General features: G+C 34.2%; 3 protein-coding genes across 4 annotated transcripts in view; 2 read left to right on the forward strand and 1 right to left on the reverse strand.

Annotated features, from left to right (window-relative positions):
• The first annotated feature begins 115 nt into the window (after positions 1-115).
• Positions 116-6,414, forward strand: LOC118274354 (arrestin domain-containing protein 2). Its single transcript, XM_050705806.1, has 6 exons — positions 116-557; positions 813-962; positions 1,546-1,763; positions 2,049-2,234; positions 3,131-3,319; positions 3,898-6,414. The coding sequence occupies exons 1-6, from the start codon at positions 440-442 to the stop codon at positions 4,486-4,488; spliced, it is 1,452 nt and encodes a 483-aa protein (XP_050561763.1). The 5' UTR covers positions 116-439; the 3' UTR covers positions 4,489-6,414.
• Positions 6,415-7,884: 1,470 nt separating this feature from the next.
• LOC118274159 (arrestin domain-containing protein 17-like) lies at positions 7,885-16,637 on the reverse strand. The gene is made up of 8 exons (XM_050705912.1): positions 16,449-16,637; positions 14,045-14,197; positions 12,602-12,816; positions 12,099-12,281; positions 11,508-11,693; positions 10,573-11,196; positions 10,373-10,445; positions 7,885-10,044 (listed from the first exon to the last, which is right to left on the reverse strand). The coding sequence occupies exons 1-8, from the start codon at positions 16,561-16,563 to the stop codon at positions 9,935-9,937; spliced, it is 1,659 nt and encodes a 552-aa protein (XP_050561869.1). The 5' UTR covers positions 16,564-16,637; the 3' UTR covers positions 7,885-9,934.
• A 473-nt stretch (positions 16,638-17,110) lies between these two features.
• The window catches only part of LOC118273961 (bumetanide-sensitive sodium-(potassium)-chloride cotransporter), a 36,726-nt gene continuing 27,410 nt past the window's right edge, over positions 17,111-26,426 (forward strand). For both annotated transcript variants that reach the window (XM_035591248.2, XM_035591249.2), the window contains exon 1: positions 17,111-17,794. In XM_035591248.2, coding sequence (XP_035447141.1) covers positions 17,402-17,794 — 393 coding nt within the window. In that variant the 5' untranslated portion in view covers positions 17,111-17,401. The remainder of the gene's footprint in view (positions 17,795-26,426) is intronic.

Consider the following 26,426-nt stretch of genomic DNA (forward strand, 5'->3'; position numbering starts at 1 on the left):
ATAACCAAACGTCACATTGTATAAAATTGAATGAATGAGGCCATAACGAATATTCTGAATGAACGCACTGAATCAGAAGGTCATTGTGAAACGTCAACGCTCATCGTTATTGATAACGGTGCAGCGTTTAGCCAAATTAAACCCTAAAGAAGTAGATCCAGAGTCTTTTTTACTAGGAACAACCAAATTGTCGCCGATTATTATATTACCCACTGTTTTGGGCACTGGGGCACTGCCCAAAATTCCTCGGTTAACCTGTCTGGTATATTTTTTCTGTAACTAAGTTGCAGTGTATTATGAATATTAATTTGGTGTGAAAAATTCTTCAGACAGACTTTGTGCATAGTTAGTGCGGGTATTTAATAGTTATTTATACTAAGATTATTGGAAACATTTAGTTTCTTATTTTTTGGAGATTTATTTATGCAAATAAGTGATAATGGCTGGCGGTTTCGTCAAGGGCGAGATAAAGTTGGACACGAAGCCGGTATATTACTCCGGCCAGGTCGTATCAGGATCCTTAGTATTTACTCTGGATAACCCAATATCTTTTTCTGGTAAGTATCACAGTATAATCTTAATATAATTTTCAGTGGGTAGTTTATGCTCTGAACTATTTAATTTTTTTTAATATTTTTTTTTTCTATAAGTAATAAGTATTTAATTCACCCCTAAGATGATCCACTGACCTTTACTTATCACTAGCATAGAGCCAAAAATATTATTATTAGGTGTAAAATTGTAATTTGAAAGTATTAAACATGTAGGTAGGTACTGAATTTCATCATACTAATATTTTGTATTTTTTTCAGTAATCTACATACAATTCCTTGGAGAGGCCACAGTGTCTTGGACTGAAAGTGAAATAGAAACTGTAAATGGTGTCCAGAATCATAGAATTATTAACTATTTTGGTCGGGAGGAATACTTCAACCAAAGAGTTACACTGGCTGGTGGGACAGGTCAGTAATTATACATTACTTCATTTAATTAACAATTTAACATATATTGTTGATGTACCCTATTAAATAAATAAATAAATTAACCAACAGGCTGTCTTTAAAAAAATATCTTAATTAAAGTTGTTTTGTTTTTCTCAAACAACATAATAAGTAACTATATAAGAGAAGCTTTTTTCTACCCAAAAAGGAATTATTTTTATAATATTTTACATAGTTATTGTTTGTTTAAAATCTTTCAATGTATGAAAAAGAGCTTAAAATTGTATTCAACTATCCTTGAATTTTAAATAGTGTAACTTTTTCTGTACTACCTGCAAAATTAATATAAAACTTTTTATTCTTTAAGTAAAAGTTTTTTAATATAAAACTTTTTATTTTTATACTATCTAATGTATTGAATTTGGAGAGTTAAAGTCAAATAATTTATTGCATCCAAACATATTTATTTGTCCCACAGTTAACCGGTCTACTTGTTTGCTTCCTATTACATAAACAAAAAAAAAAACTACTTGCTAGTTCTGAAGTGTATATACAATTTACATACTTATGGTTATCACATTACTTAATTCCAAATCTATTTCAGGTGTTTCCCAACTGCCCGCTGGTCCCCAATCCTACACCTTCTCATACCAGCTACCGTTCAATGCCCCTTCCTCCTTGAAACGAGAACAGGGTAAAATAGTATACTCCATGAAAGCACACTTGGTACATGCCGACCCGTCAATACTGGTTGATGAGTTGGTAAAGGAATTCGAAATTGTAGCGCCTTTTGATCTGAATTTGGGAAGTACTTTAATTAAAGTGAGTGATATTACATTTATTTTTAAAAATTAAATTAATTGAAAGACTTTTTTCTTTGAGCTGGTAGCACACCTCTTTTATTTCGTAGCTAATGTTACGACTTCCTATGTAAAAGGGGTGAATCAATATAATGAGATTTTCTTTCGAAATCCGAAATACTCCATACTACTTGGTACTTGTAACCCGCTAATCACAACAGAGTTTCTTAACTCAGCCTTCGTAATTCCAACCTTACAATTGTAGAGGCAAAGTCCAAAGTTCTAAAACAATAATTATCTTTACCAGCAACCTACACAAGTGGAATTTGAAGAAGTGTATGGCTGCGACTGTTTCTGCAGTTCCAACCCTGTTACGATACACGTGAAACTGCCTGTATCTGGTTACTGCCCTGGGCAGGTCATACCTGTCTCCATCGAGGTTACCAACCAAAGCAGTGTCGAAATCACTAAGATGATATTCCAAATTGTGTCGGTAAGTCGTCATCTTGGTCCCAAGTAGCTTAGCAATCAGCTTATTTTGGCCTTCTTATTAATACTTACACATAAAGTTACGTCTTTGATCCAAAGCGCGTAGGTGGCGTCTACAAATCGACATTTACGGCGACCGCCTCTAGTTTGAGTGTATTTAACATATTTTCCTTTATGTAGAACTGATATTTGTGTAATTGGATCACCTGTTGAGGGTAATCAAAAATTAATGTATTAATCGCATTAACTAGGTACCTACCCAACCATAATGTGGAATAATTGTCTTATGATTCATAACTTTCTTTACTTGGTCCGCAAGACTGGCTCCTTTAATTCGAGCTTTGATATTTTACTAATAATAGATAATATAAACTTTTGAGACCGCAAGTGAAAAAATATGGTGAATTTAAGATTACACAATCGCAATTTTATTACAATTGATGATTACGACTGACTGTGTAATAGATAGTGAAGGTCACCGCGCAGATATGCTCAGTAAATTCACATACTACCCATGTTTGTTGTCTAGTTTTAAAATGGATCAGGGTATTTACGGTACGAACTTTACAAAATAATATCGTATTAAGGAACTTAGCTAGGTATAGATTAAATTGCTTATTTCGAAATTTTAATTAAAGCCATGATTTTGTATGGTGAGATTAGCTTAGAGATTTAGATTAGAGATTCATGCCTTTTTTTAATCTAGGTACATAGGTAACTGCTAATTTATCTGCAACACTGCCCACCTAAATAACTAAAGTTACCTATAATGTAGAACACATATTTCATTATACATTATACACACTTTATTCTATTGTGTATAACATACCGCACATAGGATACATTCAGAAGCTTAGATAAAAGTAAAAAGTGTCATTGACTATTTAATTTTGTTAACAGAAAGAGTTATACCGCAGTCACCAGCCCCCGTCTGAGTACATACTACCTGAGACAGTGCTGACCACCACAAAGAAAGGTCCCGTGATGGCGCGGAGCAAGCGGAACCTGACCTGTGAGCTTATGGTGCCTGAGATTATACCGCCCTACCTCGAGAACTGCGGTATCATTGATGTCGGGTATTTCTTCCGGGTAAGTTCGTTATAATAGGGATGATGACGGGGTATGAAAATTAAAAATCTATTTAGTCCGTCAGTTAGGTAATGAAAAAATATAAGACACGTATTTTTTTATTTTGTCATATAAGATAACAATACTTAGATAAAACGAATTAAAGTTTAGGAGTGGGAGCTAACTTCGTCACAGTTGAGTATAAAACGTACTCTAAAGTGACGTCACGCGATATTTCAAATGGATATATCTTCGAAAGTATTTGTTTCCGTAAGAAAATAAAAAATACGTGTGTAATGTTTTAAAATAATCTACAAGACGGACATTCAAATAAAAATTAGTCATCTACCCTATTGTCAGACAATGTTGTATGGCTCCTCCCTTTTACAGAAAATTAAAATATAATAGGTAATATGAAGATCAAAAAAGATATTTTAAACTTATTTCCTTTTTTTGGTCTTAAATGAAGCTATAAATGCTCGTTCCAAATTATGAAAGGAGAAAGGACATGAGTACTTTTTTATCGACTTCTTTCCAAGTCGCAAGTCACAGAACGCAACCATCAAAGCATCGAGCTATAATATCTCCTTCCATTTTAGGTAACGATAAAACTATCTGGATGTAACGACGAACTGCAAGATGAAGCTGAGATTTGTCTCGGATTGGTGCCTTTGAGAGAATTTACTGAAGAGTATGTGCATCCATTGGCGGACAGTTTGCCAACAGGACCTATTCCAGACGCCAGCCAGGCACCGCCGCATCTCCTGCTGCCTCCTGTCACCAATGCTGTGAGGGCTCAATCCAACTCTAGCCTGAATAGAGTGCAGTACGCCCCTCCGCAACAAAACCCCTACCAAAATCCTCCTCCCTATCCTGGACTAAACAGCAGCTACCCTGGACAGAGACCGGTGTCTTCGACTTCAATGGAAATGAAACCTAAACTTGAAATAGGGTTCAATGTACCGGCCGATGTTAATACAGGGTATCCGGGTGCTGGGTCGAGTTACCCGGGTGCTGGGTCAGGGTATCCTGGTACACGGCCGGGTTACCCCCAACCCAACCCCCAGGGTCGAGGTAATCCTCCATCCTATGAGGCTAGTCTACAATTTCCTCACCCACCAAGCAGTATGCCTGGTCCATCCTACTCTCAAGGAGGATTTGCGCCTTCAGCCCCACCGCCTTCCTCGTAAATACTATAATGAAACATTATTTTTTACTTTATTCGTATTGTTGGAAGGAATGACAAGTTTGTTATTACTATTGTATTGCTGTTGGTATTTAATTTATACTCGAATGGAATTTTTAAATGATCCGGTGGACGTACTTTTTCCTTGTATGCCTGGCCTTATTATGTTCTCAATGGAGGCAAAGTTTTTCAGGAAGATTTATTTATTACAATTATAATTTAACTACGATGATTAGTTATTTTTACAAAATGAAATACAATGCTAGGTAAACGATAGCTTTTTATATGAAAATATTGCATTTGTAATACAATATGATTGTATATAATTTTATTTAGTCATAAGAGCATTTATTATACTATTGACTATTGTCTTATATTCGACTTAATTGTTATAATCATGGCCTTAAGAATCTTTAAATTGATATTAAATATATGTAAAATTAAATAATCTCGCTTAAATGGAACTTAGTGCATTGAAATCTCAACTTTATTTCATAAGTCATTAAAGTGTATTTCACAACGACCTGACATTTGGTTTAGAGGCTTGTACTGCAAAAAGAATTGTTACTACTAAGAACATAAAGTTGAAATTGCACTGAGACTAATGTACGTAAATTGTACTTAAACAATATTTTGACTATATACTCTGAACATTATAAAGTTACTTAATGATGTGCCTCTAATTAAAAGACAATACTGAAATGCCATAATAATTATATACTACATTTAGGCATAAGGATATAATATGTATAGATATCGCCTTATAATTCTTGACTTATACATAATAATTATTATATGATATACTGTAGAGATATTAATTGGAATAATATTATTTTATTGTTATAAAATTATTATTAATAAGGTGCTATAAGCTTCTTTACTGTTGGTACATTAAAAGTACAATTTTTATAATTATTTTTTTATTAGGTGCTAACATTTATACTATTACAATAAGCTACACATACGCCCTCTGTCGTACCTCGTCCCGCTCTTTCTTTCTTCCTATCTTCTCTTCTTAATTTTTGTTGTTATTGTAGCAAACACTCATTAATTATTAAATGGTCTTAAACGTACATCGTAAATGCATTGTAATATGAACTTTACTCTTAATCAATTAAAGTTGTTAATTCTAAATTTATCTTGATTGGTTGGTAATATTTTTTTAAATTTTATTTTTTATACTCTATTCTTTGTTGGACATGGTGCTTACAGTGAAGTTAAGTTGTTCTAGTCTTATAGTAAGGTAAAGAGTGTGAAATCATCTGAGGAGTGTGGAAATATTTATGAAATAGGGGCCTTAGTACGAGTACGGCCTTAGTACCGAAACGAGACCGCGTTCAGCGCTGTGATTGGCAGATTCCTATAAACCAACCGATCACAGCGCCGAACGCGCTCTCGTTTCGGTTTCGTTAAACGTAAAGCAAACTCATACTAAGGACCCTGGTTGTTGAAAGTTCTTTGAAAGAATATGTGTGCCTTTTTAAGTGACTGGTGACTTTTTAAGATAAAAGATTTAAAGCACGTGTGCTAATTAACTCCTAACATAATTGCGTAGGTCAGGTCAAATAAAAGCCTTTTTAAAATATTTGTCTCGAATACATGAATACCCACTTTTGGTTACTTACAAAGTCACTGTGTTACACGTTTAGCAACATATAATTTCAAAATGATTTGAGAATGTTATTATTTGCACAAATGTATGATTGGTACTGGAGTTTGGTGATAATAGAGCACAAAATGCAGATTAAAAGTTAGCAGGGAGTCTGCGCGTATTGGCAGTGTGTCATGCGACCTTAATACGCAATTATTTAATTACTGAAGCGCGAAACGTCTGGCGTTTAATCTTACAAAGGAAGACTCATAAAAGCGGGTTGCCTGAGTACTTCACAATTGTTTTTATACAGTGAAACCTCGTTAAGTGAGACATCAAGGGACTTCAAATTGGTATCACTTAAGAGATATTCCACTAACCCAGTGTCTCAGATAACCAGGTATAAATGAATATTTGTCTCATTTATAGAGGGTTCCATTAATGGAGGTGAACATACGGGTTATTTCACATAAAGAGGTGTGATTCTTAAATAAAACAATGTAATATGTGCACATTATAAATGAATAAGTAAATCAACAAACAAAACGATGTTGTCTCAGTTACTGAGGTTTATGCATTAGAATTCACTTGCTGTCTCAGTTATAGAGGTAACTAAGATAATAAATCGAAAGAATGAATCCCAGTTACATGTTGTCTTTCCCACTAATAGAGGTAATCCAGTGCCAATGGGTAGGGCCCTCAGTATGAGTTCCATTTGTGGAGGTTTCTCGTTTATCCAGGTCCCACTTAACCAAGTTTCACTGTATATGATGATATTGTAAATTAAACTTTATGGTCTATATTATAAAGCTGAAATTATGTTGTCGTCCGATACCGCCCATATGCGCAGACTTCCAAATATATAATGTTAAGAAAACTATAGTCTTGTTTAGTACACAAATTGTTACACGATTTTTGACTCCATAGAATATTTTGATATTTTTTACTTTGTACCTATACCTACGAAAAATATACGCATTGTTATCGTGAGAAAACTGTTGTTTTATTGAACCAGACAGACATATAATACATACATATATAGATATTTGTTATTCTGTTTGCACGTCTATGTGAATTTGTTAGGCACATAACGGCTTATTGCAGATCAACGGTTGGCGCTCGCGTCTATTTTTAGCCGATGATTTTTGTGTTACTATTCGGCTGCGCGGGCGCCGGCTAACATACTTGTGTGCTAATGACGCATTGCATAATTGTTGTGGTCTTAGTACATTGTTGGAACTTGTGTACTTGATTATTTCAGTTGTTGGCTGATAGCAAAGAATTATAGTGTAAAAGTTACGCTGCAGGTTTTAGGTTTAATATATTTTTTTTATAACTTTCACGCCTTTAGTAGTAGAAGGGGTAGGCAGAGGTGCACATTATGGCACATAATGCCAATGGACACCCAATGTGGGTGTTGTGCACAATTTATGTTGTAAATCCCATGTAATAGGGGGTAGCCTATTGCCATATACCGGGCACGATTCCAGACTCCGTTTTACCGCTGAGTTTAGAAAAACCAAAAAAAGCCTAGTAATACTTTGGAGACCCAGGAATCCAACCCAAGACCCCTTGCCCGGCAGTCGCACTTGCGATCACTCGACCAAGGAGGCAGTAGTTTTGTTATATCTTGATTATTCGTAGTGATTGATTGCGATCACATTCTTCTTACCCATAGACTCACATAAATTACTTGTTCGCTCGTGACATGAAAATAATAATAATCTTTGTACATTATAAAGTACTTAACAACACATAATTGCAATCAAGGTGGGTCAGTACTGGTTTGATAAATTACACACAGGTAGGTAAATATACATTATTTATTGACGATTATAGTTTCAATATAATTATATCAAAGCATCATAAAATATATTCGAGTTTACAACTAAATACATTCATACATTGCGAAGATTCTTTAAAATTATTGTACTTCTGTTTAAACAAGAACACTTATTGTAGGTATATTGGATTAAATCCGCTACAAAGAGGTATAAATGCGTTTCCTTAACTAAATATATGTCGTAACGAACATAAGGCACATTATTGAATAAACAGTTTAAGTATTGTTTGTTTGTACTGACTAGTTTATAATAAATTTTAATAATCCGAATTTAAGACACATTTTGCAATGACAATTGTAATGGTAGAAATTTTTTGTGCTCTTTATTCTATTTTATAGAAGCACCATAAACGTAATTTTTAAAAACATAAATCTCTTTATACCTTAAACTAATTTAGAAAAAATATTATGCAATCGAAAAATAATGTTCTGTAAAATCTCCAATATCTAAGGCTATTTAAGGCTTCTGTTTAACAAGAATGGACATTTAAATTCACAATAATGAGGTCTTTTACGTACACTTATTACTTAATTTTTAAACCTAATTTTACATTTTACCTTAATTACAAGAACTTAATATTAAAAGCTGCAAAATATAAAACATTAAAAATTCAAAATATCAAAATTACGAGTATAAAAAGCTTTATTATAATAATGTTTTGTATTAATATTTTAGTAAATATATGGATGTATCAAAAATCTTAAAGGATGAATTATTTACTTTCGGTTTATACAAAAGATGTGATAATCAAAAATAGTTTTGGAGACTTATGAACACTTTATATTTACGGGAAATATTTTCAGAGTTAAATGTTAATGAATATATACATTTCCAAGTACAAGTTTCATCAGAATCAAAGGTATCTTGCCTTCAAAGTAAAAATTATATAGCACCATTCAATATGGCACTTATTCTATGTAGTTTACCACATATTTTTTTAATTTATAAATTTTCAAAAGGTTTGTGTTTAGCACCAGCAAAATCTTAATAATTAACCTTTCTTTATAAGTAAACTAGCTGACCAGGCAAACTTCGTACCGCCTCAAACATTCTTAACGTTTAAACCTTTCCTGGACTTCAAAATATAATTCAAGACCAAAATAAGCCAAATCAGTCCAGTAGTTCTCGAGTTTTAGCGAGACTAACGAACATAATTTTATTATAAAGATTATACATTTGTTACGTTTATATTCCTTATCCTAAATCCTTACAGGCGTTGGTAACTGACTTTAAATTTCAACATTCAGCATTCCTAACATTTTACCTTACCTCTAGGTTTTAAACCAAACGAGATCATAAACATTCTATCTTATAAATCCACTAGAGGGCTCCACATTCGTTTAAAGCCATTATAATGACGTACATTTTCGAAAATATTTATCATAAAATTATTATTTTTGTGTGTGATGACTCAGTGATCGGAGTAGGTAGAAAGAACTGGGGCCCTTGATCCGAAACGCATGTAATAATATAGACATTGCTCTGGATGTGGTTGATTATAAAAAAAACCGTAATTGTAAGAGTGTCGTATCTTCTTCAAGCTTAATTTACGTTACAAAACAAAAAATACGGGTCACTATATTATAGTTTTTCAGTAAACAAACCTATGGAGTAGTAATAATACTACTATCAGCATTAAAAAAATATACTACTCTATTATATTAATTGAAACCGGAATAACCCTCAGGAAAAATGGCCTATCCATGTTATTATTTCCTTGTTCATTTATGATACAAGTACCAAAAATCAATCTACCTACTCCAATTTAAGGTGATGACTTATTTTGTATAATTATAGCTAAATATATCTATAAAACATTTGAAACATGTATAATATAATCTTATAGTATACTGAAGGCTATATACGGCAGCTTGTACAGTGCCAGTTTCATTTGAACTTTATTTCTAACCTCATAAGATTTAAATTCAAATGAAGGTATCAAATTTACTGACCAGTATATCAAGGCACCAACGTTACATACTGTCGAGTAGTATTTGAGGTAGTTTAGGTGTCATTTAGTTTGGTTTCTCAACTTTCTCATCTTTTTTCTCATTTTCCTTCATGAATTCTGGATTATATGGAGGAGCTGATGAAGTTTCTTCTGGCACGGCCAATGGCGGTTTTTCTGTGATAAAGATATGTGTTTTAACATTCTGCCTTTTATTTTTCAAAGAGTAAGTTAGAGGCGCACGCGCATATTCGGTGTTACACCCACCTGTCGTCAGTACGTTATGTTATGAGTGCTACGTAATAGGTGTAGGAATGTTACCACTGCCCATTTCATGCTATTACTGAAAATTTTCGAATACTGAAAAGACTCAATAACACCTTCTTCAAAGCGGGGATTGAACCCTAAATAACTTGCTCGATAGTCGCGCCTGCAACCACTTGACCAACAAGCCAGCATTTAAATTTTTAGATATAAATATAATTTTAGGTTGTGTAGTACTTACTTTCATCTGTACCGGGTGTCGAGGGCTCAGGCGCAGACGCAGTCGCATACGGATTCGACGGGGGGCTTGTAGGCTGGAACGAAGAAAATTATAAATAAACTTCATAGAGACCATAGCATTGTATTTGATAAAAAAAAATGTTTTATTATAAAGATTTTTTTACCAGAGAAAAAATATAATAATTGACATATTCAACTTACATAAGGCACATTGGCTCCTTGGGGTAACAGTGGCATGGCAGCGGGGTCCCCACCCTGTACCGTGAATCCAAAGTTGCCAGTTTTCACTAACGTTGTTGTAGTTATGTTAGGGGTAGGGTAAGGGGGCGCAGCGCCGGGTACGCCAGGGTACGGGGGCGCAGCGCCCGGGTACGGCGGCATAGGACCTTGGTTTGGCCCATGGGGACTAGTGTCCGTAGAATAAGGAGTATTACTAGGGTAAGGCGACGGTCCCCCGGGGTAAGGCGATGCGCCAGGGTAAGGCTGATTCGGTGGGTATGGGGTGACGGTAGGTTGATTTCCAGGGTAGGGAGAGGTTCTACCGCCCATAACAGGAGTGGTTGGATAACCAGGAGCGGCAGGGTAGGGCGAATTATTAGGGTAAGGGTTGGGGTAGCCATTAGGGTAAGGGGAGTTAGACTGTGGCTGGTTCATGATGGGTGGGGGAGGGTAAGTATTCTGTACGTTTTGGATGTTGACTTGAGGCAATTGATCTTGTAGCGGGTTCTGCACGTTATCTTGGAAACCTTGCAAGGGAATGGTGCCGAATATTATTGGACGGACCTCTTCGGTACCGTCGTGGCACCCGCTCGCTTCTGTCGAAACCTGAGAAAAATATTTGAGTTTTAATTAAATTGCTTCACAGAGTTTGGTAATGTTTGTGGTATTTCTCTATACTTTGCTCAATTAATTAACACTTCACTAACTGCAAATGTTAAATTCCTTTGCATTACACATATTAATCAAATATTATTTCATACTTATTTTGCAATCAACGTGTGAAACTATGAAAAGGGCTTCGTTTATATAAGGTATAGAAACATCTACAAACAAAGGCTATACTATAAACACATCATTCTACTAACACAAATACCACATATAAACATTTTAAACAAGAAGAGTCTTGCCAATCTTACCTTGAAATGATAATTAATATCAATGTACCGGCAGGCGTTGACGTTGTATATGTCCATAGCCGGTACTTCCATCTCCACGGTCCAGTTCCGCGTGGTGCGGCCGGGTATGGGGCCCTTCTTTATCTCGGCCACCGTGTCGTGGTCGTTGCGAGTGCCCGGCTCGTATGAGGCTATGTATTGCACGTCCTGGATATATTTCAATTGGTTATGATACTAACAAGTAATGTACAATATAAGTCATGTTTTTTTGTTATTGATTGGAGTTATTCTGTTGGTATTGTGGCTGTTAGCATACAATTTATTACGATGTAGTATAAGTAAATTAAGTAACTTTATAGAACTGTAATATACTTTTAGACAACTTTATACCACAGTAAAACTTTTAAGGCTACTGCCAATAAAAGTCATTTATTAAAGCCTATACAATACACGGGAATAAACGAGTCAATTCAATTGATCATATTAACTTTCAATACGAAATCATTCTTTCTGTTAGACCGGTTGAATCACTATGTGACATTAGTGTTTGAACACACGATATAAAAAGATATTATGGAGGTTTTAAAAAAATATTGCAAACATTGTACCAACCTTCTTAATAGCGAACTTAATCTCATCAATTTCGACGCTGCTCTCGTTCTTACAGGATACTTCCATGGGTATGACCTGCCCGGGACAGAACCCGCTGGCCGGTATCCTCACCATCACCTCCGAGTGGCCAGCGCTCACGCACCAACAACAGTACGAGCTTGATAAGTCAAACTCCATCGGTTCCTAGGAAACAGACAAAAATGAACTTTAATATTACGACTACGTGAGGTACATTTTCTAATGCCTTAATAAAATAAAATAGGTAATTAATTTTGGGTAATATTTTTTAAATTAATATAACGTTTAATGCTATGGTATAAGATACATTTTTTAATGTTCAAATTGATCAAAGCAGATGAAATATTATGCATTTAACCTCACTCATAAGAAATTGATTATGCTACACTGTATTTACTAGTTATTATAAAAAAATACATTGTTATTTGAAGAAACTGAGCAAAAATTGGTTTTGAACAAAGCCAAGCAATTTCAAACTCTCTTACCCGGCAATAAGGATTTTGGTTCAAGTCCAATGGGGCGTGGACTTTGATGGGTACCATCTTGTCCTTGTTGAAAGAGAACATCCCTTTGGTGACCATAACCACTTTAATTCTGTATCTGATGTGACCGTAGGAGCCTTCGAATGACGAGGGGCAGTTGATTGGGATGGGGCAGTCGAACCTGAACTCATGTTTACCTGGCTGAAGGTGGTGTTCACCTGTACACAATAATTACAACATTACATTGAATTTTTCCACCGTTTTCTGCAGAGATTATCAAATAAAAGTTCTCCTATTAAGTCCAAGCATTAATTTTCATCAGAGATGTCGCTAGTTCTAATTAAAAAGGTCGGCGCCTTATTAAATGGAGTTGATTGTTAGTATATGTAATTATGTACCTGTTCGAGAATACCTGTACTTATTTGGCGCATTTACTTTCAGTTTCTGCAATCGAACCAGAATTTCTTACTTCAAAAGTGTCACAATATTTATAAGACATGAGCAGTGAAAGGTAAAAGAGCTAATTGTGTAAAACAGTGGTTCCCAACCTGTGGTCCGCAGAAGACAATAAATGTTCCCCAAAATTAAAAAAAATACACAAGAGTACATCTCTGTCCACTCCACTTCATCAGGAAAAGGTTGGGAACCTTTGGTGTGAAACATAATCTGTGTGTCGTCTATTATGTAATGGAGCGCCATACTCGTATAATACCGTCGAGCCTATTGCAGAACGTCGCTAACATTATCTATTCATGAATTAAATGATCTATTATTACTTATTGACAATCTGAAGGACGTCGTTTGGTCTGTATATAGATAAAAATTGGTCCAGCTGATTTCGCTCCACCATCATTGAATTTCAAAGAGAATAAAATTATAGCGGTAATTTTGTATCTTGCTAAGATAAAAATTATAATTATATATGTTTCTCTTGGGCGTACATTAGAAGTAGTTTATTGTGTAGGTGTACATGTATAAACATGTATGGATACAATATTTTCCCATTAACACATGTATTATATTGATGATAAATAATTATGATTAAGTACGTGTTTATATAATAATGGAATTTATCAATATCAGGTTTTCCTGCAGTATTTCCCGATGACCTTTTAACAGTCATGACGAAGATACACTAGACTGAAGTCATAACTAGGTTAAAATACAATGTTTTAAAACAATTGTACTAGTGATAAAGTACTGACCTCGGGAAAACCTTGGGGGGGAAAACTTACTGGGGGATTAGATCTTAACTTAAAGAATGGTGTACCTAAGCGACAAAAAAAGGGAAGGATATCACTATATTTTAGACTTGTATGTAAATAATCTACTATTTTTACCAACTTAAAAAAAATGAAGGACATATTATGTTCGTATGTTTGTTTTTTTTTATGTTGTCTCCGCTGTTTGTGGACCGATTTCCAAAATTAGTTTTTTGTTACTCACCTTCTTCACTGCCAATCAAGAATCTTTTGCTTCTGAAGTATTCTTCATGTGAGTCATGGTTCACAGTGTAGTGTTCAGTGCGATTGTTTACTGTACGTGAGTGTGACGTAGACCAGTGCACTTTGCAGAACCCTTTCATATCCACATAGATGCCTGCAAGCAAGGGATATCGTGGAATTAATAAATAAGTAAATAATCCATATGGATTACAATGGACTTAAGTGTCTTCTGTATCTATTTAAGAAATATATAGGCAATTAAAAAGTATAATTGTAATATGTGATTTTTTTTGTTATAATAGGTAATAATAGCTCCAACTTTGCAAAGGTGCAACATATTTAACTTTAATCTTTTGAAACAAAAGTTCAAAATCTAATGTAATATATTTTTTTAGAAGTATTGGGTGATATCTATGACGAATATTAATCCTAGTTTAGTGCATCTGCAACTCTTATATAATATTATCAGATAATATTATTTAAAATTTGACTGATAAAAAAAATTAGTTGTTTATTGTTGATATATATTTACATTGTATCTGTATTTAAAATCTAGAAAATATGAAGAGCACTCAAAAAGCAGATAATTCAAATGATTTTTAAACAAAGTAGCTGACCCGGCTCTTCATACAGCTTCAAACATTTCTTTCTCACTGTTTAAAGTTTTAAACCTTCTCTGGACTTCCACAAATAATTCAGGACGAAATCAGTTCAGCCGTTCTTGGGTTTTACAAACAGTAACATATTTTTTTTATATATTACATTACACTAGCGACCTGCCCCAGCTTTGCATGGATGCATTGGTGATATATTATGCATGTACATATTATATATATAAACCTTCCTCTTGAATCTCTCTACCTATTACAAAAAAACCGCATCAAAATCTATTGCGTAATTTAAAAGATTTAAGCATACAGACAAACAGATAAAAATACCAAATTTGTTTTATACTATGTAGTGATTCCCAACATCATAATTAGAATTAGAGTAATTCGGAAATATTTGGTTAATAATTTTTATTATGTATGTGCTGGCAATCCAATTACCTACTAGTTAGTTGTTTTAAGATAAACTTGATGGTGATAGGAACACAATTGTTATTTAATGTTTCATATTTTGTGTATAAATCATTGAACTGATAATATTTCATAATTTAAGTAAGTAGATAACTGAATTAGAAACTGCAATCTATTTTCCTTTTTTTGTTTCTGTCTTTCCATTAACATCTGTCTTCTTATAATTAATATTAATCTTGAGAATCTCTAAATAAATTACAAACACAGTTAATATACCTTGCAGTCATGTAATTAGTGTTATTGGCAACTGCAGCTAAAACTGCAAAAACCTTGAAGAGACAAAAATATACTGAATACAAAATCATAATGATGCACAAATCTCTTCACTTATTAATTATCTGGTATGATGTTAAAGGACTATTTCTATGTTATGATACTTAAATAATAAATATAAAATACAACCAAAAGCAATTATACACAGACAGACTTGAAAATTACAATATAATTATATAGCGAAATAACACTATACTAGGATTTTAGTATAATTAGTACATGAAATACATTAATCTTCAACTCAAGGTCAAGGTTAAAGAGCAAAACACTGGCAAAATCCAACATAATATACATAGACTATGTTTTTATCTGACAATGTGCTATGATTTGCTATAACAATAAAATTGTTTAATATTAATTATTATATTACTATTTTTTTAAATAAATACTTAACACATTTTTTAAAATAAATTAAATATTAAATAAATATTTAAAAAAATGTGTTTAGGCATGAAAACAACACATTGGTTTAATAAACACCATTTTAAACTGTTTTCTTTTTGATATTTTTTTAATAATCAAAATAAAAATAAATAAAAAGTACATTTGTATTTTATTTTATTAATGTAATGTATGAGACTTTGACATGGCATTTTTTAAATTATTTCTGTCATGTCTCAGTCAGAATATCAAACTTGTCTAGTGTTATTAAAAAAAGACTGCTTATTTGAGAAATAAACATCACATTATCATTATAATTTAATCAAACAAAAAACATTTTAAAACAAAATTAAATATAGTAGGTAGTTTATAGCGTTTCGGCATACTCTTCTATAAAAGTATAAATAAATCCTTGAGAATTTGCATAACACATTGTGGTACTAGTGCACTTAATGTACCCAAAAATATAAGCAGTATTTTTATAATCGGCATATTGTAGCAAATACCCAAAACAAAGTTGTCAGTCAGTTTAACTAAATGAAATCAAGAATATTGTAATGAGATAACAATTATAACCTACACACAAATACCGATCCTGCAATAAACTTTTTTAAATTCAAATGACTCTTTTTTTGGGCAGTGCTATCTATATAATAGTAGACACTAACTTACCATGAATAGTTTTTACTTTATCCTGGGAGAAGACCATTCGCCCAAAAACAGTTTGACCGGCATAATATGCACCATTTTCACTGTCTAAAATTATCTGTCCCTCATCAAATCCCATCTTGAAATTGTTTGTTTGAATTATTTGAAAAAAAATACAACATTACCCCACCCTCGATCAAATAGAACTGACATTTCCTGATTGCGAAAGAATTGGCAGTGTCAATTCTGTCAATGTCAATGATAAGAATCGAATGAAATGAATGCGTCCATGAGCACAAAAACGATACTTTATTTAAGGACATAAAAATTTATAAAATAAAAAATCAAATGTAATTCAGTAAATCTATAATATAAAAATAAGTCGGGTTTTCCTTCCTGACGCTATAACTCCAGAACGCACGAACCGAATTCCACGGTTTTGCATTCGTTGGAAAGGTCTCGGGCTCCGTGAGGTTTGTAGCAAAAAAAAATCAGGAAAAATACACCAATTACATTGGTGGCGAAACGGAGTACGCCGGGTTTGCTAGTTAAAAATATATAAGTTGTTCTGATTTGTATTAAATATATTTTCTAACTTAAATAAAGTGACGGAAGCAAGACAAAAACGGTTTCGTGAAACCATTTGTTTGCAAGCGCCGCCGGAGAGGTTTTGAACTATTTACCGTTCATTCATTCAGTTAGTTGTCAAATAGACGGCAAGGTGGTTGTTTGTCTAAAATAGCTCCGAAGCGCGGTCCGCGTGCTTTTATTTCCATCGCTTTTAAATAATAATTCTAACAGAAAACCACATTGTTGTGATATTTTATAAATTCGTTGTTATTTCATCAATACGAACAGCAACTTTTTTTGCTAGCGAATACTGAACTGTAGCATATGTGTTTATAAATATCGGCCGGTATCAAAATTAAAATGATGTGTTAATATAACTGTAAATCGAATTTATACTGTCCGTAAAGATGAGTACGCCACAGAAGGATATAGAGCTGAGTCCAGTGAAGCCTGACGCTAATACTAGCACGGCGCCGGAGAAACTAAATCTGCCGGTAAACGATGAAGAGGATGTTATTATTGGGCGGTTTAGGAAGATAAGCTCGGCGAAGTCCATGGCAGCAACGAATGGCAACATACAGTATCCATCGGCTGCGGACGTGCCTATGAGGAGTGAGGACGTGGAGGCCGGGCTACAGTTTAAAACCAGGGAGCCGGGGGAGAAAGACCGGTTGCTGCCGGAGTCGGCGACCAACGGCTCGGTAACGGTGCAATCCCGTTCGCCTGTCACTAAGAGCAGCTTCCGCGATATCGAAAAGCCGTCCAGGTTCAAGGATCAACCATCTGCTACTAGATTCCAGGTAAGCTATGTTTAAATATGTTTTATAAAAAATCTCGTATCTAAAAAAGCATGTGATGTTTTTTCATGGTATAATTGCACCAATGTCTGTCATCATCTGTCCCAGTTCCCGTGGTCAGGATCATAATGTTTCAGTTACATTTTTTTAAATTGTGGATAGTACTGATAGACTTATAATATGGTACACTACAATAAACTACTTACCTATGTAGTTATAAATATTAATTTGAAAACAAAATTTTTAACCAACTTCCTAAAAAGGAGGTTCTAAATTCGGCCAGTATGTTTTTTTTTTTATCTATTTCTCAATCCAAAACATTGTACTGATATCAGTAGCATGCATGTGTCCATACAAACATGTACAATATTCTTCAAACAAAAGAATAACATAATAAAAAAAAATAATAGCAATAAATACAGCTAAACTAACATACATAATATTATACACATAGTCAAGGAAAATTTATAAATAAATTGTAAATTGCTTGCGAAATTGAAAACATTGTTTTTATCATTACATTTAATTGCACATTCCACTTGAAATAAGTGCCATTGATTGATGTCACTATAAATAATTCAATAGTATAATTATGATATATCTACAGATATGTACATATACCTTATATTAATTCAGTATGTCTGTCTTTTGTATGGACATCTCATTCACTAAAAATAAACCATGAATGACCCATTCATGGGAGATAAAACAGATTGTGAACAAATAAAATGTTCATAGCATTTCGAAACAATGTGCAGATGATAAAATCCTCTCTTTGTTAAATTCAAATGTAAATTGTATAAAGGTTTGATATAAAATGGGTACTATTTGTTTGGCTTTATGTGTAGGTACCTAGGTACTAGGGACTAGACTTATTTGCACATGTAAAGGAAATATACACAATTACTAAACTGATAATAAAGTACCTACAGTAGAACTATTCATTATTCATACAGAGGATGGTTCTAAAATAACTAGTTAGTTATTTATGGGCAGTTTTATGACTGGAAAATTAATGTCATTAAAATAATTAGGTAGATAATCTTACATAACTTTAAGTTAATGATTACGAAACTAGCCTAAAGTTGAGCTTCTCTGGTAAACGAAAAGGCTATCAACTTCTCTTCAAGAGTACACAATAGAAGTATAGCATGTAGGTATTACACACCATTCACTTCTGCATTAGATAAAAGAGGTTCATTAGAAACAGGTGTGCACAACATTTAATGTACCTAACATATAAATTCAAACTATTTGAATAAATAATGGTTTCATTATAAAAAATCATCTTTACTTACTTATAATTAGGTACTGTTAATTTTGTAATAAAAAAAATGCACATCCTGTCTAAAGAAAACATGTAGTTAGAGTACTGTTATAAAAATTTAGCATGCATTGTGCACACACATTCGCCATGCGTTCGATGCGTCATGCGTGAAACGCGGGACACGTGCGCATTTTCTTACTACAGCTTACACTGCGATTTTATTCATTAAATAATAAATAGTAACTAGAGACTAACCGCCGTATTCAAAGTCATTTCATTACTTAACACAGTCCTGAGTAATTGTTTTCGGAAATAGTTAATCATTAAATGTCTCAGAGTTTTTTTTTTGATTTGGTTTATTATCCAATGACTTCTCCCGCCTTGTCTCAGAATACGGTATTAACTTAAAAGGTAAATGTAATTTTACAAAGGCGCGTTTGCTAATTACAGAGATCAGTAATGGATTCAAAAACGTAAAAATCTTAAACTACACTAAGTACTATGCCGACGTTTACGCAAAGATAAATGCGGAATAATAACATACATTAATTAGTGTTTCCATTCTGAGCCACGCGGTTATTTGGAGTAAGCTGAATGAGTTACGAGCATAAACTAACTTCTTAATTGCGAGTTTATCACGTCACAAATTGATGTTGTTTTGATGCGATTTTGACTTCAAACATGAGCAGTAGCCAATTTACATTCTCCGTAGGGCTTGTGTTGATCGCATTTAGATTTAATAGTGTTTATAGACATACCTAGATGGGACTACATCAGTTAGGTAGAGCTACTCTTTGGTGAAGGAAGAAATAAATATAAAACAGCATACTGAAACGATACCTCTGTTGTATTATAAGTTATATCCATCTAATGACTAATGAGGATATTTATAATATCTCAAGTTTGCGGTAAAGTACCCAAAGGTACTTTAAAAAAGATACTTAAGTGCAGTTTATCTGCGATAGATGTGCGATTACAGTGCGATGCAAAACCTGATAAACTAAAGTAGGTAATGGACAGTTTGTAACATAAGTAATGCGTCATGTACTTTTCTTAAGTGCCTTAACACGAATTTCACGTTATATTGTGTAGGAAGACAGGTCTCCGTGTTTCAAAGAAGTCGCCAATAATTGCGGATGTCTTTTCATTCAATGAGCTTAAGCATTCTATACAAATACAAGTCAATCATATAGAGTAAAAATAAATAATTGTTCAACTCAAATAACTATTAAATCCGAGATATATTGCTTAGAATATGCACTTACAACTTGCGAGTATTCGAGACAGTTCACAAAGAAATCAGCTATAAGGGTGATTTTCCACCAGAGATGTTATGTAGCTATGCTACAAAGATTAATAGCTAAGCTGTGAAACTATGTGAACTGATATGCTATGCAGGTCGAGAAGATGCGATTGATTTGCGATGTATCGATAGTAGGGAATCCATAGAACACATCCATGACACGCTTCTTTCCATATAAATAACATAGCTTAGCTGAGTCCATTTCCACCAGTGCTAAGCTATGTATACCAATGAATATGATTGTTGGAAGCTAAACGCATCCACAACAACGTAGCATAGCAAATCTCTGGTGGAAAAGCCCCCTAAAGGTAATTGATTTACAAGTGTGCATATCTGGACCTTGAAATCTACTAGAATGTTGGTCCGGTAAAGTTGAAATCAATAAGATCCGGTCCGAGCTAGTTGTGGGTACCTACCTACCTACTTACCTATCTACTACGGTACCTATTTCCAAGTGTTGTTCAAACCTGGAACGGAGTAGTTCAAATATTTAAAGACGCAAGACAGACGTTTAACTATGTATTTCTAAGAATCGGTGAATTTGTAAATATAGGTAATAATTAATGGGTGTTTGTCTTTGAAATTTTGAAATCAAAGTTGTTAGACAAAAAGTTATTTTTTTCTAAGATTGATAGATACAAATCCAAAGTCAAGAAAACCACTGAATTTATTCTGATCTAAAAATAAACGCAAAAAGCTGCTATTTTTCTGACTAAAAACGTGACTTATTTCAGTTGCAAATATCAGGTGTTTATTGATTCGAATACAATTTTCATCACGTTTCCGTGCACACGACTCGTGCTATTCCCGAAAATAAGTAACCTACGTTGAGTTCTGGTTAAGACAAGTGAATAAAGGTTGCCGACAACTACCGGTAGAGTTACTACATACTAAAATTCCTTGTACATCCCGCTAATGTCCTAGTGAACGTCGCTGACATGCTCGGTCGCGAAGCAGTCGGTCTAGGTCATAGGCGCCTACTTGTACGCTACCAATAAATCATAATAGCGGCAAATTGGATAAGTGCACGGGCGGCGGCAAGCTTCCTATAGCCTCGTCCGTGCTCGTGTCTTATGGGCCCCGGTAAGAATGGACGCATTAGCCAAAGATTGCTCTACAGGCAATACGGAAAAATTGGATGATTCAGTATTCGGTGGCCGGCAGTCCTTTTGTGCGTAAGTAAACGGAAATGTGTAGAAACCTCTAAATTAGTCTGATTAGGCGCTCAATATAAAGTCGTAAGTAGCCACATTATGCAGAATACTTACAACTACATAGACGATGTCGTGTCGCCGTTACTTAATGAACGAATTAAGCGTAATGATGAGAATAATCCTTATAACAGGGACTGATGTCACACCATAAAGTGGATGTCCAGTTACAGGTGTTTAGTTTCAAAGTACGCTACATATTATGCTACCTAGTAAGTAATAATACATTTGTCTATATCTACTAGGAACTTGGTTTAGAACACGTCTTCCTTCACGTCTGTTTTTTTAAAACGCTTGACTAAATATACAAATAGCCAGTAGACTGTGTTTAACCGATGACCTTTAGACAAACGTACAAAATACACAGGTATTAATAAAACTTCGTCAGCAGTTCATAGAAGCGACGCAACGTAGAAAATCCCGAAGCCTTCTAAATGTGACGCCTAAAGGCGACTCCAATGAATTTCTTCTTTATTATTCTACCTAAAATGAAAGCATCTGCTTGATCTATTACTTCATATTATACTATTATAAAAACATACATTTCAAATACGTAGTTGATTTTCTTCAATAACGAATTTTACCAACATCAATATTTATTTAATTTTGCTTTGTACTGCTGTTTCTGGAAATGACTCATGACTTTTAAAAATATTGCAATAAGGACTTAAAATATACCTGATACGTAAATAAATAAGTATCTTAAATATTCAGAACGATGCCATTTAAACAAAAACGGTAAAGAAAGATTTAAGTAGCATCACAGTTTTACTATGGCGTAGCTATCACTATTCAAAACATTGACCATTACGAAACGACGTCCAATGATAACGGATCAGCGGATCTTTCCAGTCCAATCTACTTGTAGGGACCCTACGTAACTCTTTCCTTGACGACGTGTCCCGTCCATTCAGACGAGCAGACGCCTATCCGTCTTGATTTAATAACTATAGTAAAGTAGTGCCACAACGTACAGACGTAGAATAGAGTAGATTGAGTTTATGGATAATATTTGTACCCTACACAAGTTAATTAAGACTATCTAACTGACACAAGTAGTTGCCAAAAAGTTCTGTTCTGAACTTCTGATTCTGACAGATAAAAAGTACTTCCAAAGCCTTCTAAAGATTTAAATGTGAATGAAAAATTCACCAAATGACTCGTTAATTCGAACTTATCGGCGTCAAACTCCTTGCAATTTGAAGTTGCAGAAAGAAAGAGACAGAGAGATTGCAAATCTTGCAGAGATAAGTGTCTACATTTTGAGGCTAGTTCAAATTGCGGGCCATTTGATATTTCGAACATACTTATTTTAAGAGTCCTCCTCCAGTTTCGAATTAACGAGGGTGGACTGTAAATATGTAGGTATCATAATAGGAACTTTGAAATAGTTAATCCGAAAATAAATCAATTCAGTTGAATATCAATTCCCAAAGAGGGAAGTCATCGATGTAATCACGGAATACAGAGAATGTAACAATGGTTTGTAATATTAATCAACAAAGTCCATTAATGTTACAATAACTTCTTGGAATAATTTGCTTTTCCTATTTTCCAAAGTTCCCTTTTCTTACGTCTTACATAATGTTAGCCAAAGAATGTGGTTATGTTAACTTTCTAAGCGTTCGGAAAACAAGTGTGAGTAAAAATATATTTCTGGTTTTTATGAGTCTGATCACGTGTATGTAGATATGTGTGTGTGTATGTACGTATGTACGTAAACCCAGCATTCAATAAAACGCATTTGCTCGACTTCAAAGGTCGTAAATATGTTACTCGCATTTTCTTTTCAGTGAAAAATTGTGGCGTTCCGCCGTTTCATTTAACATTGCGTGGAGTTTCGAGGACATAATCCTCTACATTTGGTTAACAAAATAAGGATTACGCCGTCGGGAATTGCAATAAATATATTTTAATAGGTTTCGGTATAATTTGAATTCTGAATGCTATTACTGTTTTGCAAAGTACTCATGTAAATTGTAGCTAGTTGCTAAATGCACTGGAACAGGCGTGTTCGGTATTTATTTTAGTTTCTCTATTGAACTGATTATGTTTCACGTGTGTTGAAATATGGCCAAATATTCCAAGTTTCCTGGACTGCATGACGCTGGACATTCCTCTCGTGCTTCCATTAACATTGAGTCACGGCTACTCCATCAGCTTGTAAACATTCATCAACTTGCTGCAATAAGTTCAGCACACTGATTCACACAAGAGACACATCCTCTTAAAGAGGGACCGAAATAGCTACAGAACCATTCACTTTATGTATGTCGGAGGCGGAGGCTAATTTTAGACAGGGACAATTTAACAATCAACTTTAAACCTAATTGTAATAAACAAAGATTGAAATTACAGCCAGCAAGTGTGAGGATCTACAACTAGACGTGGCCACAGAAAAGCCGTAAAAACGTCGTTACTTTCAATTTTATTGCAGTTTGATATGAAAACATAGAAAATGATAGATGTCTATGATCGGCGCCAATGTAAACATCCTGCGGTTTATATAGTTTGGTGTTTAATCATGTTTAGAGAAAACGATGTTTTTGCATCATAAATTGTTGTGAAGGAAAAGCGCCGTCGACACGGTATCATTGGAGCGTGTCTCTTACTATTTGTTTTTATTAGATCTGTATTCACTTACCGCTTATTAATGGCTGCTGCCTTAATTAGAATCGGACAGGCGCAGTTAGAAACTTGTAACGTTAGGAAATTGGAAAACACGTTTAAGTTGTACTTTTAAATCGTCGAGTTTCACTTAGGCTTAATTACTTCTTCTAACAGCTCTAACACGACTTCATTCAAGTCATACTTTGAGTTCCTAGTCTTAACATTTTATTCTATGTGCCTACACCTAATGAACTATGGTTTTCCAGCAGTACTATTTTAATGTTACGTAACTACATACATGCTTAGGCCGATACATTATGCTAGTCGGTGACCAACACCCTAATATGTGCATAATAAATCAGAGAGAAAGCATTAAGTGTGACCAAATGCGTGCATATCAGCTATTTGAATGTTAACGCCCTTATTACGTAGCTATAAAGGCAGTTTTTGCACCTAATGAGGTTCAAAGTGAAGTACATATTAGTTTCTCTTTAAAGTATTAGGGTTATTAATTTCTGTATGAACAAAGGTGTGCCGTTACGCGTCGGTGGGCCCACGTGGATGCCCGTCAAACATTTTAGAATTATTCAATGCTTAATGAGCCATTGTCTTACTGACGACAATTTGTACCCGTTATAGTTCTGTTTAATATGTAAAGTTGATTTCGTATAATATTTTGTACAGAAACAAGTGGTGATTAGTTACTATTTTATTGCCATTTTACCGTAGGATAAAGACAGAAAGTTGAGGTCTAAAAGACTTGTTTTAGGTACCAGTTGTTGTTGTCTATTTACTCACGTTCAGAATATAGCTATATTGATATGAAACTGTCCCAAAACTAAATGTTCACTTAGGTATTTACTACCGCTAGAATGTATTGTTAAATCTACGTAGGTGGCTTACGCATAACTTTAAGCACTCCTACTTAGTTAGTGATTCACGCGTCAACGACCAAAATATGTTTTCATAACCTTTTGTCTGGTGGTGAATGGGTCAAGGCTGAGGTGCTTCAGGCGGATAACTGGATGACTGGCCATAGTGCCCATGTCCAGCTAATGGTTTGGATATCAAGTGTCTGTGTGGATTTGGTGGAAAAGGCGCCATGTCGGCGGTGACCGTACTAGACTGCAGAGCCTTCGCATCTAACGGTACATTTAACGTCATATCTATCTACTGACGCCTTCTACCCCACCACCATTTAGTCCTAATAATTGGAAGGGTAAACATCCTAAATTGTTCTTGTAGACACGTTTTCCGAGAAAAATCATTGACTATTAATTTATTACATTCGTGACTTATATCTTAGCGTTTTATGAGTTTTAAACCGCCGCCGTAAAGATGCGATCGTGATAAAGGTGCCATTTGTCCTTCAATATATTGTATTGTAAATTGTAAGGAACTGGTTTCTGGTTGAAAATTTAACTGGATGACTTACACACGTGTATGTTTTCAAATAACGTCTATTAAAATCATCTTTGGATCAATTTGATGTCCATCCTTGGACATTGTTGGTGGACTTGGTTCTCTATGTTGTAAAAAATATTAAAATATTTCTCTACCGCAGTCCAATTTGTAGATTCCAATTAAGACGTCTGAATTTTATATTGTTGTTGACCTTGTACTGATCAGAATTCGGAAGAATTAAAAAATCTCAAAACGAGTTTTCAAATATAAAAGCACTTTTATACTCTAGTTCCTAAAGTATACTTTTCTTTGCCACTTCGTGTTAGTTTTAAGTTGCGTTAATTCAGAATTTTTGTTCCTATTGGGTACAAATATTGCAATTTGTTGTATCGATCCCTATAATAAGTGTCCTAAGTCGATTAAAAGCGAGTAGGTACCTAATCAGCGGAAGTACAATTTGGTTCAAGGTTTCTGATAAGCATATATTATGTAAATAAATAAATATGTATGTATGTATGTATGTGTAATACCCGATTAGTGAAGTAAGTTGGTCACATTAAGTAAACATTAACATTGAGTCAGCACTGACGACAAATGTATGAATAGAGAGATTTCCTGAACAGTAGAATAAACAGATTTTTCTAAAACATCTCAATTATTAAGTAAGAAAGGCAATCTGGACAAAAGTCAAAACTATTTATTTCAAATAGACCGAGAAGGCACTTTAGAACGCCAAAGCAAATATTACAATATAAAAAAAAAAACAAAATGTCTGTCTGTCGGTCAGTCCTCTAGTGAATTAGTAATAGCTCATACTATTGCGTGATATCTATTAGAAAT

This window comes from Spodoptera frugiperda, chromosome 3 (assembly GCF_023101765.2).
Source record: "Spodoptera frugiperda isolate SF20-4 chromosome 3, AGI-APGP_CSIRO_Sfru_2.0, whole genome shotgun sequence".
Classification (NCBI taxonomy): Eukaryota; Metazoa; Arthropoda; class Insecta; order Lepidoptera; family Noctuidae; genus Spodoptera; species Spodoptera frugiperda.